Source organism: Natator depressus, chromosome 21 (assembly GCF_965152275.1).
Source record: "Natator depressus isolate rNatDep1 chromosome 21, rNatDep2.hap1, whole genome shotgun sequence".
Classification (NCBI taxonomy): domain Eukaryota; kingdom Metazoa; phylum Chordata; order Testudines; family Cheloniidae; genus Natator; species Natator depressus.
The window spans coordinates 11,005,354-11,017,443 of NC_134254.1; the positions used below are offsets into that span (position 1 = coordinate 11,005,354).

General features: G+C 49.7%; 1 protein-coding gene across 10 annotated transcripts in view; it reads left to right on the forward strand.

Moving 5' to 3' along the window:
* Positions 1 to 12,090, forward strand: part of ANKS1A (ankyrin repeat and sterile alpha motif domain containing 1A) — a 151,292-nt gene that overhangs the window by 122,878 nt on the left and 16,324 nt on the right. For all 10 annotated transcript variants that reach the window (XR_012636007.1, XR_012636008.1, XM_074936415.1 and 7 more), the window contains 3 exons: positions 4,644 to 4,742; positions 7,240 to 7,392; positions 8,606 to 8,713. Coding sequence is in view for 8 of the 10 variants with exons in the window: in XM_074936415.1 (XP_074792516.1) it covers positions 4,644 to 4,742; positions 7,240 to 7,392; positions 8,606 to 8,713 (360 nt within the window). In the remaining 2 variants the exon portion in view is untranslated. The remainder of the gene's footprint in view (positions 1 to 4,643; positions 4,743 to 7,239; positions 7,393 to 8,605; positions 8,714 to 12,090) is intronic.

The window sequence follows — 12,090 nt, forward strand, 5'->3', positions numbered from 1 at the left end:
AGACAGAAACACAGTAAGGAATGTGGCAGAACGTAAGGAGAATAAGTTTGTAGTGGAGGAAGTGCGGTCACAGGACTTTCTGCAGAGGTGCTTGTAGGGCTTGTATGTAGGGAGTGAGCCTGGGTTGGTGGGATGGACTTTTCAGGGGAGAGTGAAGCAGCAGAAGGATTGCACAGATCATCACAGGAGAAGGCAGGGCACAAGCTGAGACAGAGCCATACGGGAGACATGAGCACAGATGGATTAGAAACCATGGAAAGGAATTGGGGCAAGGTCAAGCAGGTGAACCTGAAGGCATCAGCTGTGTATCTTGACAGAATGTTCCTGGTTTCCCTGTGGATAACGCATTACCTTGGACAGTTGGGAGACTGAAGAGGAGCAGCTCATTCATTTGGTTTGCAAAGGGTTAAAAGATTTTTTTTTTTAGCATTTGTGTTTAATAATTTCCTTTAATGGCAGATTTTTTTTATTAGAGATGGAATCTGGCTGGGTTTAAAGGACACGCCTATAAGCTGCGGATCACTTACAGGAAAGACCATAATGATTGATTGGCAGCTGTTACTCTCTCTACTTGTTAAGTCCCCTTAATATGCAGATTGACCCTGAGGGATTTTAATGCAACACATAAAAATGAGAGATGGTGAGGAGAAACCAGCTCGGTTCATAAAACATTCGGTTTTGTGCTCATGCTTGGCTTGAGGGCCAGCCCAACTTTCCTAAGCCTGCTCCAGCAAGAGGGGACAAGTTCACTGCCTCTCGGGCTTGGCCCTCGCTTGTGAATCTTCTGCGTAAGGCAAGCGTTCCCAGCAGAACTATTTGCTACCAGCCCTGTGCTTAGACAGCTGTTGAGAGACTGGAAATGGGCTCTGTCTTTTGAAATGAGCATGATTCAAAATGTAAATAAGGTCTGCGTCTACATTGAAACAAAACAAGTGCAGCCATCACACTTCGTTTCATTCGTTCGGGCCCAAATAGCTCTTCCTGCTGCTTGAGTTACTGTCACTTGGAAAAGGTTTGGGGTCCTGTAAACCATGTCCTGGAGAGTGAGTGTGCGCGCGCGTGCACATGTGCATGCATGCAGCTTGCAAGAGTGGCACTGAATTCTTGACGGCCGAAGTAAAGGGTCTTTCCTCAGTGTTGGGCTAGAGAGGACTGAGTTTGAATCCTGGCTCTGACACCAGCTTGCTGTGTGAACTCAGGCAAGCCAACTGACCTCCTCTGTGCCTCCCTAAGCTTTGAGAAACCCAAAGAGAGATCTTCAGCCGTGCTCCCGTCCTTTGATGCTGTGCAAAGGGCCCTAAAGGCCCCATTTCTGGCTGTGGAGATTCCAGACAGCACCGGGAGGCTGCTCCAGCCCAGCTCAGACAGGTGCAAAGGTGGCTTAAAGATCCCTCAGCGTCCCACTTCCCCCCTCCGAGACACGGCACAGAATCTCACCCCCCCTGTGAGTGGGAACAGCGATGGGTGCGTTCTATTTGTAGGCCACAGCTGTCCACAAAGCTGGGTGTAACTGCTGCCCATGAGAGCAAAACTGGACTGCCCGAAGAGGCCTCTAACCCTGCTAATACTTAGCCTTGTTTCCCTCTCAATTCCCCTAGCTGGTGCAAATTATATGGCTCCCCGGCCTACTATTCTCATAGAACTTTTATTGTATCCCACCCCTGTTGCTGCTCTTGTGTCCCAGTGGAGACTGTAGGAGTTTAAATTCACGAAGGGCCTTTCTTTCCTTTTGACAGGGTTGTGTGTGTTTTACAAGACAGCTGTTGGCGACACAGAAGCCAGCATGTCTGTAGCCTTTTGAAGGGTTTCCAGTAATGCTTCCTGTTGTGTTCTCCGTTACCAAACAATCAAACCTAAGTGCTCCATTGAGCCTGTGTTGCCGAGTCAGTTTGCGAAGGGTAGCTCGCTTTGAAAAGGAAAAGCTTGCGTACGCTGACTGTTCACTACTGCTTCGTGCGCCTGCTGTACCATTGCTGGCCTTCTGAGGTGAAATCCCACAAAGGCAGGCATGAGATTGGGAGCAGCAGCTGGGACCATAGAGCTGAATTCCTCAGTGTCTTTAAAAAGTAACCTTTTGAAAAGCATGGCAGGATTGGCCCTGGTAAGCTAGAGGCTCTTTGGACCAAGCTCTTTCCACTGTTTTAAACAGCGCTCACACACGAGCGCTCTGGTACTGTGGCTATCAGCTTCAGACTCTCTTCTGCAGAGACCTGCTGCGCCTGCATTTCCTTAAGCTTTTGTGCTTTCTCTCCGCTGTAGATGGAGCGGGGAGGGTGTTCATCTGCCCTTCTGACTCCTGTACTGCAAATGCTGAACCGGGGAGCCCTGTTTTCCAGTCATTCGCTGACTTAATCTGCCACCATTGTTTTTAGTTAAATAATTCTCTGCAGCCTGACCTGAGGGCAGTGCTCCTAAATACATTGTACTGTGCATGCTCTTCAAAGCGTTACCTCTGTTCCTTTAAGCTGATCTCCCTATTGAAAGGAATAGCTCCTCTTTTAAGGGTAGGGCCTGCTTCACTTTGTGCTGGGCAAAGCCAAGGCTGGGGGCGCTCCTGCAGCGGTCAGTACTCTCCGCTGTCATGAGCGGGTATGTGGGGAGGGGGCTGGTAGTCTTCGTCATGCAGGACCAATAACTGCTGCCATGTCCTGTGTGAGGAAAACACTCTGGCCAGTGCCACGAGCTAGCCAACAGTCACTCGGCTCCCAGGTATTCAAGCAAAGCAGCTGCTTAAAAGGTGCTTGGTGAATTTAGTTTTTAAAGGGATCATCCCAAAGATGAGTCAGCTCTGCCCTGGAGAAGTCTGGCTGTGCGTGTGCACACACCGATACCCTACAGGCCCCTAAAATATGCTGTAGACTAATGAGGGGGGAGAGGGTTTTTGATAACCCTCCCCCTCCCAGAGCGTACACTTGTAGGGTATTGCCATACGCTACGGATGCATTGAAGAGCTGAGTGCCGTCAGCGCCTGTAACCTGCTAATAGTCCCCTGCACTGAGCGACTCGCTACATTTACATTTTGTGTTTAATTTTTTTTAAATGGTGGTGCTATGCCACGTATCCTTCCACTGTGAAAATAGTTCCCCTTAAAGGATGAGAGAAGGAAGAGGCTCTAAATTATTTTTTAATTCCACTGCTTTGACTAGACTTTTCAGTCCCCCTCTCCCTTAAGGTTCCCTGCACTGTGTGGACCCCTCTTGTCATGGGACACTGCATGGAATACTTTCTGCCACACTGCAGCCAAGATTTCTTTTATAAAAATGAACTCCACAATAGCCAAGACCTCGCAGTTCACCTTTAATCTGTGGCCAGCTCAGGAATGGGGAGGGCATGTCTGCAGCTGAAGTTGGGCTCTCCCCAGGTATATGTTGGTGTACAGCACCTAGCGTAATGGGGGACTGACTTTGATTGGGGCATTTAGGCACTATTGCAATACGAGTCAGTGGTGTTAACTGGATATGGACAGTCAAGTAGCTGTTATGGTATGGCTATTTCACTGATGGGGGCGACACATCTGGTCTTACATCTGCACGCTGCAGGTCTAACTGGATACTGACAGGCGTGTAGTCTCTGATCAGTGAAGGAAGCGCAGACTGCATGTGTTCTCATTCCCGCTTCACACCGAGATAATGAGCTTTGTAAAGCAGCAGCTAATGATGAAAGCCTCTGCACTGGAGAGGGGTGGGTTGCCTCTGTCTCCATGGAGACAGATGATAGATTACAGAGATACTGACCTTCCCTGGATCTCCAGCTCTCACTAAAATAAATTCAATTTATTCTCTCTGGCTCTCAAGGGAGCCTAGGCAGAGATGAGCATCTCCTGCCTGTCAGCATGCAGCGGTTCTGTTTATATGCAAAAGGGATTGTTTGTGCAGTGGGGAGATTTGAATTGCTAAACCATGATCAAAGGAATGGCTGATTAAAGCATCTACATAGGAAAGAGGAAGGTCCCTTATATCAGTGTCCCGAAATTTATTGGCTGCAAAGAGATACCATGGAACAGACTGAGTGAGAGAAAGGAGGGGGTAGCTACATTCATTGCTTAATTGCTTCAGCAAGCACACTGCACACTCCAGAATTAACCCATCAGTACACCTGGTGACTTGTTTCACTTCTGTCTAGGCTGTCTGCTTACGGCAGGTGGTGGGCCCCACGGTAGGTATGTGAAGCTGGGAAACCCACTGGAGGGGAAGCTGTCTCTGGAATTCCCCGTTCCTCGTGGGGGCATCCTGGGAGGGCACTGGAGAGCTACACCATGGCTTTTGGTGCCAGCTGCTACAGAATCTCATGGGTATCAGCCTAGGGGAGAGACCTTATGTAAATCCAACTGAAACCTGCAGATGTCAGGTGGCTCCATGGGGTGAAGGGGCGAGAGATGAAGTGTGCTTAGTTAGTGCATTTTATTGCTCTGCCCCTCTGGTGGAGTCATTCCTGTGAAGCTTCATGCATATTCCCCTGGTCCAGAGCAAGAGCAGGGGTTTTCTGCAGAGCGGCCTCCCTTTTTTCACCTGGGAGCAGAGTAGGAAGGGTGTGTGTATGGCGTGGAGGAAGGCGGCTATAACACACACAGTTCCTACTCCAGCAACTGATCCTGCTGCTGCTGCACTCTGCTCCCACGTCCGTCTCTCGTTCTGTTTCCACAGGGCTGTAACGTAATGGAAGATCAGGACCTTCGGGAGATCGGGATTAGCGACCCGCAGCACCGCAGGAAACTTCTCCAGGCCGCACGTCCCCTTCCGAAGGTGACAATTGTATTAGTCACTGCAGCACGGGTGGGGAGCGGGCTGGTGGAGCCAGGAACTCTCAAACTGCATGGCTGTGGTGTGGAGGGCCACGGTGCAGAAAATAAAGCATGTAACCTCAGCCATCCATCTGTAGATACAGTCCTTGGCTATTTGGAAAGCTATTCTCTGGGAGAGTGCCATCAAGAAGAGGGCTTACGACTGCATCAGTAGAGCATCCCACCCCAGAGAGGAGAATGGCGAGAGGGGGCCAGGACTTGGGTTTTAAGCTTGTGGAGAAGCAGGGGCTGCTTTTTCTGCTGAGCTGACTGGGCATGAATTGGTGCATCTGGACTGCAAGGAGCCCCCAGAAGGATGTGGCTTACAGGGCTGAGTGCCGGCTCCAGGACACCAGGCTCCTGAGAACTGCAGCTGAGAATCCTGCGGGCTAGGCAGGCATGTCAGGGGGCACCACGCTTCACTGGGGGGAACTCTGCTTCTCTCGCTGGTTGCTGAGAGCTCTGCTCTCTGTGTTCATACGGTGCAAGAACAGCACGGCTTGTGGAGAGCTTGCATTAAAGACTCAAGCGTAGTCCCCTAATGCTAGGGATGTACCAGGCATCGCCCCGGCAGGAAGTGCTAGTGTGCTCACTGGTATTCCAGAGATGGCTTTCTGAGCGTCCTGTTTTTGGGGTGCTGCCACTTGCAGCCGGAGCCCCAAACAGCAAATGTAGACAGGAGCATGATCAACTTCGCTCAGCTTTCGGCTCTTCCAAAGCTTTCTCCAGCTGCGTTGAAGTCTAATTGCTTGGGCATTTGTTATGGCCAGTGAAACCTAAGAAGGGTAACAGCTGCCCTCAGTTTTCCTGCCACCCTTCTCTCGCACACTCAGCAAGTGCCCGATATAACCTCATGTCAACACTTCCAGTTAGAGCCAGCAGTCCTGTGACCCAGCTTGAATTAGCACTAATATGCTAACATAGCGCAAGTGCTGAAACAAGGCAGTCTTCCTCTTGCACCTGATTTCTCAGGCCTCTGCCAGGGGCTGTGTTGCGAAATTGGACGCTACCTTATCTGTGCCAGCGGCGTGTAAGGAGGCTATTTCAGGCACTTGGAATAGAGTGTCATCCAGGCTGCGGGCCGCAGGGTGCCTCCCGCTAGTGCATAAATGAAATAAATGGCATGTGTTCAGTGGAGCGACCCTCCAGCTCCATTTATCAGAGGAAAATACGCCCGAGAGTTGAAGGGAGAACTTAGCAGTCTCCTCTGACATGCTTTCTGGGGCGCGGTCACAAAGGGGAGACGGACTTGGTCAGCTGCGAGATGGGTGGGATGTGAACCACCGTTGTAAATAGATGAGGACATTCCCGCCTCTTCCACCAGCCAGTTCCTGTCTCCAGTTACTTTGGAGCAGGGTTTGGAATTGGCGCTGAAGCTAGCCAGTGCGCTGCTGGATTGTCACACTAGTCCCTTGTCATTGCTGTGAAGTGACTTCATGAGTGGGCTCAGAGGGGGTTTGTCTAGTTGCTAGTGGAGAGTTGCCACATCATCAAACCACCAGCACTTTTGGCACTTACTAGTGCCTTTATGATGCTTTCAATAGCGATACTGAGGGCTGAACGGGCCGTGGAGATGGCACTCAGTTCTGCCGTGCACGTCCCAGTCAGGACTAAGGTTTTTCGATGGGGAAGCCAGGAGAGGCCCTGCCCTTCGGCTGTCTGTCATCTGATAATCGAGGGACTCCATTCTCCAGGGCTATTTAATACAGCCACTTCTCTGAGCATTAAATTGACCAATAAAAGATTTTCCTTCAAGCCTCTGGTATTGGGAACAGTCCCCTGGGTCTCCTTTTTCTGGCAGTCTTCTCCAAGTGCGCGCATGTGCTGGATTGTGCCGGCCCCCCCCACGGCTGGACCCAGCTGCCCAATTACTTCTGAAGTGCACAGACCTTAAGGTCATCTTTGGCAAGAAAAATCAGCTTCTCAGGCTGGAGCCAGGGGTGGGACAGGAAAGCTGTGATCTCACAACTGTCCTGCTCCACTCAAAGTACACAGCCAAATATGTAACTGACTGGCATTGGCGCTTCGCTACATTCTAAAGACACTTACAACTTGAATATTGAACATATTCCCCCTGGGCCGCTGTGCGGTTTTGTGCTTTAAAGGGTAAATGCAGAAGGGAGGGAATGCTATCCAGTGAGCACAGCTCGGGACTCGGAGTTGGGATTCCTGGATTCTTTCCCGATTTTCTCAGTGTGCATCCTTGGGCGTGTCTGTGAACCTTGGTGCCTTGCTTGTCCGCCTGTTAATGGGAGTAACGCTTACCTGGCCCCGGGGTTGAGGTCTACTCGGGTCTTACAAAATGCTTAGAGATCTTCATGTGGAAGTCACTGTACAAATCCCCCATTATAATTCTTTAATTACATGATGTTTAATTGCAGCCATTGTGGGTTTTGGAATCTGAGCTGTTTGGGATCCCCAGAGGCTTTTTAACCCTTTCTTGTCTTGCCCATTTTTAGGTGAAATCTCTGGGTTGCGATGGGAACAGCCAGCCTTCAGTTCCCGCTTGGCTTGACTCTTTGGGGCTGCAGGACTACATTCAGTCTTTCCTGTCGAGTGGCTACAGCTCTATTGATACTGTGAAAAATCTCTGGGAGCTTGAAATAGTAAATGTAGGTACTGGCTTTCCATTGCCTTTGCTATTAACCCTGCACAGGTTCCCTCCAGACGGGTACAACTTGTGGAGAGGTTTGTTCGACACAGTGCAGCAATGGTGCGGCACTCTTCGCATACGAAGGTGCAAGGAGAATCAGTGCCAGTGCAGGACGATTCCGTGCCCCCGCACCTTCATTCCAAATCCTGACGGTGTGGCCCTCGGCACCAGAACTGTTGCTGTTTGAAGGGAACGAAACATGCCAACTCGGAGGCAGCAGGGTCACTCTTGTGAGCACGGTGTGCTGTCTCGTTGTGGAATAAACAGACCAATGGTTCCCACCAACTGGTGAGCTTGGGATTTAGAACAGCCCGGTTCCACCGGGAGGTGAAGTTGGCGTCGGTGAAAGGGAAGCAATCAGCAGTGGCAGAGTGGGAACGCAGCAGTGAGGGGAATCCTAGAACAACCAGAAGTTTCTTTCACTGGTGTGTGCACAGTGCAGTATTCAGGGACTAGATATGAGTATGTCTTAACTCAGGGAGAGCCTGTGAATACGTAGAACCGTTCTTTGGTGTGACTGAGAGGGTACCAAAACAGTCCTTTGTGTTCGTCTAATTAAAATGTAACCTGTCCACTCAGTGATTGTTCTTTAGGGTTTGCACCCTGCAAAAGCAAACAGTAGTTATTTGTATGTGGTTGGGGTTCTAGGCAGCATGATGTAGTGGCTTAAGTTTGGGGTTGAAAATCAGCAACCGCTCTGCTCTAATCTCAACCGTGATGCTAACTTGTGTGTAACTTCGGATGCGTCAGTTATCCCATCTGTGCCTTGGTTTCCCCAGCTGTTACCTGGGGTTAATGCTGACCGATCTCACAAGGCGGTGCAGGGGGGCTGATGGATTAGGTCCTCTTTACGCAGCAGCTTGCCAATGAGGAGCTGTGTCTATGCCCTGAATTAGGGGGAGGAGTATATTTCATGCTGTACAAAATTTGTCTGCTTTGGGATGAAACTGACAAGAAATGACACGAAGCTGTACAGCAGAGATGCTGAACAGTATCAGCAAACACAGTGACGAGGGGAGGCCTGGCAGTGGGGCAATTCCCAGTCTCAGTCAAAACCTGGCAGCTATTAGTTTGACTAGAAGAAGATCCAAAACTTCACGACATGCTCAGGGGGATACCGAAATCCTTGCCCACCCTCCTTGAATTGAGCTAACCTTCCCCTTTGCCTGCAGGTGCTGAAGGTGAATCTGCTTGGCCATCGGAAGCGAATCATTGCCTCCTTGGCAGACAGACCATATGAGGAGCCACCCCAGAAACCACCACGGTTCTCGCAGCTGAGGGTGAGTCATTGTTTGTGTTGCTGGCTGCCTGATTGATATGTCTGCATGGAGCACAATCCGTGGCTGCCAGGATGTTTTCTTCTGCGCCTTGGCTTGTCTCCCTTCTCCTCTCATCCCCCTCTTCCTTTTTAAGAAACTAAAATCAAGTCTGCCTCAGGAATCATCTCCTTTTTGATGAACAATGAACACCTCTGGGGATCTGAGACCAGGGGAATGTGTTCGCTGAGAGCTCAGGTGCTACAAAAGATTTCCAGATGGGAATCCGGGCACAGATGGGAAAGCGAGAATATACTTGTCCTTTCTCTCAGAGCCTCGTTCTCTCTTGAAAACACTAGAAATTCTCCTAGGAGAGTCAGTTAAAAGGTGCCACAAAAATAACCTTCCTTTGTGTCAATATTTTATAAGTTAACTTGTTTGAAATATTTACTGTGGGTAGTAAATTTCCAGAGTGGTTTCAGAGACGTGCATCAATTTTTTAAAAAGTAGCTTTCGAACCTAGGCACTTTAACCTTCATTATAAAAAGCAAAATGCCTTGATGTGAACTTTGACCCACTGGAGATGCTCAGACAAGGGCTGGATGTTCCTTCTAGCTCTCAAATGTCAATTGAATTGCCCTTCTGAATTATTTTCCACTGGCTACTTTGGGGCAAAAATTCGACCTTGCGGTTGGGTGGTTGAGACAGCAGCACCTCTGGCTTTGTGTAAGGGGGGAGAGAGCATTTAAGATAAGCACTACTTTTCCAAGTGGGTGCGTGTTTGATGTTTTGTTACTTGGGATGGTACAGATCCAAACACTCCCACTCTGAACACACTGAGAACTTCAGATCTGGATGGTAGCCAGGCAGCTTAGCCCCACTGTGTCTGTTATCAGTCAAAGCGCTGAGCCATGGCTCTAATTCCCGTTACTCTTTTGGCTGACTGTGTTTTCAGAAATGTAAAAGCCTAGTGTGAAAAAACAACCTTCCTGGTACAGAACTGATCCCAAAGCTAGAGCACGGGGAGAGCATGTGGGAGCTGCAACTTGCATTCAGCTGCATGTGTTGATCCAAGATTCACGAACCACTCTCTTCCAACTCAGGCCCCACACACAGAAATGTTGCTATTGGTTTAGAGCACACATTCCAGCTGATTTAGTGGTGATGTCAGGGTTTACGAGTTGGTCACTTCAGCTCCTCTTCCATTTGTGGGGTGAAGAACTGACCCTTAGGAGAAGCACGTGATTCCTATTCCCTTTTTCTCTGCCATGGAAAACAAACTACTGAAAATAATGTATACTTAATACCGGTCCTGCTCATGCCAAGTGCTGAGTGCCCTCAGCTCCCACTGAAGTCACTGGAAGCTGAAAATGCAAGGCAACTCTCAGGATCAGGCCCATAGTTTAAGAAGAAGGTTTAGGAGAAATCTGAAGAGCTGACTTGTTGGGCCAGTTGCCTTTCTCCATTCACTGAACCCCTGTGTCCAAGCAGAGTGCATAGCGCTGGGGCATGATCCTGCTGCTGAAGTAAGTGGGAGTTGAAGGCACTCAGCACCTAGCCAGTCAGGTCCCTTAATAGTTGGGTTTCCTGTGTATGTCAGGGAAAGTCCCAACAGCTGCAGTCTCTCGGCTCCGATGCCTACCTAGTAAGTTAAACTGTGACAAGGAGCATGTGGTGAGGGAAACAGCCCTTTATGGCCCCATCTGAGGATCACTTTTGTAGTCGGTCGATTGGTATATGCTGATTTCCTGCCACAGTATACTCTTAATGAAGCTACATGTGTGTGAGAACTGTCATAAACACCAGAATGATCTGCATCGCTCAACTGAGTTTGCTCCATTATGGCTTTCAGGCAGGATCCACGTGTAGTTTTTACCATTGGGAACCCGATACCTGCCTCCTTGGTCTGTTTGGGGTTTCTTGGGACTATAGGCCTGACTTTCAAAGATGCTGGACGCTTGCATCTCCCAGCGACTTCTGGGTGTTCAAGGAGTTGCATGTGGTGGGCACTCTTGACAGTCAGGCTGTCTGCCCACTGGGCTAGCTTTGGGAGGGTACCTGTGCAGGTTCCTTTCCCATGGTAGAATTGCCACACCCCCTGAAAGCATGTAACTGTTGTGGCCCAGCAGTGTCAGAGTATCCTACATGTGAAACGAGTTTAGCAATTCTCAGCTTCTCACATACAGCTAGTTAAGGGATTAACAACTGGGGGGTGTGCAACATCTTCAGTGTTGCAAATCAAGATTCCTGGAGCACCCAGTGGGAATGACTGACAGATTGCCCTACCTTCAAAGCAAACCTTTTGCCATCCCTTCTGCCATCTTTCATGCTGAGCAGTAGGAATCACTCTTAAAGCCGCTAGCATTGAGTCTCCACCATTGCTCTGCACCTCACGTCAGTTGGAGTCCTTCCTTTTGCCCTGAGTTTCAAGTACTGCAGAAAAATTGACAGCTTCTGATTAGGTTGAGGGCCTCAGCCCATTGGGCTGCAGAGCTGACTTGATCAATCTGGATTTAATGGGAACACAAGTTACACATCCTGTGGTGTAGACTTGTAGCAATACTTGGAATACTTCACACACTATGCTGTTCATGCAGATTCCAAGCCTGAGACTGGCTGTAAGCAGGATTGTAGCCATTTGCATCGGGTTGAACTTCATTGCTTTTTAAGGTCTGAGAAATAAGTACAAGCTTGGGAGAGCTGATGGAGTTCAAACAGGAGCCCTGGTTAAGGCAAACATCGCAGCCAGTGCATTTTTAATCAGAAGCACCAGTACATCCGCAGCGTCAGCTCTGTCACTGGGACACACTTGGGGCAATGAGAACTTCCCCTCCGTCCCAGTTCCATGCAGGGTTTGTAGCAGTTAGTTCGAACAGCACTTCCAGATGAATGGCCCGTGCAGAGGTTGCTGCTCTGGGCTGCACTGCCTCTCTAAATGGCCTAACAACTGCAGCAGAAGCCTGAGGGGGGCTTGTAGAAGTAGTGCCCCTCATATATGTGTGTGGCTGAGGAGGGCTGAGAGGAGCTAGAGCCACCTTGTCCAAGGGGCACAGTCAGGAAAGTGCAGTGGTTCTGGCTTCTGACTGGGCTTTGGTGCCAGGGGTGTGCTTTCTAGACACACGAGTTTTGGCCTTGGGGGTAGAGGGCTTGGCATGTTGGGTAGACTCGCAGTTTGTGCCTTCCCAAGGTGTCCATGGCAATACATGGCCGTGGGCACAAGCCCAGGACATCACCGCTTTCTTGGAACACTTCTTCTAAACACCAAACAGGGAGGACTCCTGTGTCCTGGATCCTTTCTGCTCTGGGTCACTGGTTCTATTCCAGCCCAGGTTGGTGCCCTCTGATGGCTGTTAGATCTGGCTGGAATTTGCTTGGGTCTCAGTCCAGTTCCTTGTGGACAG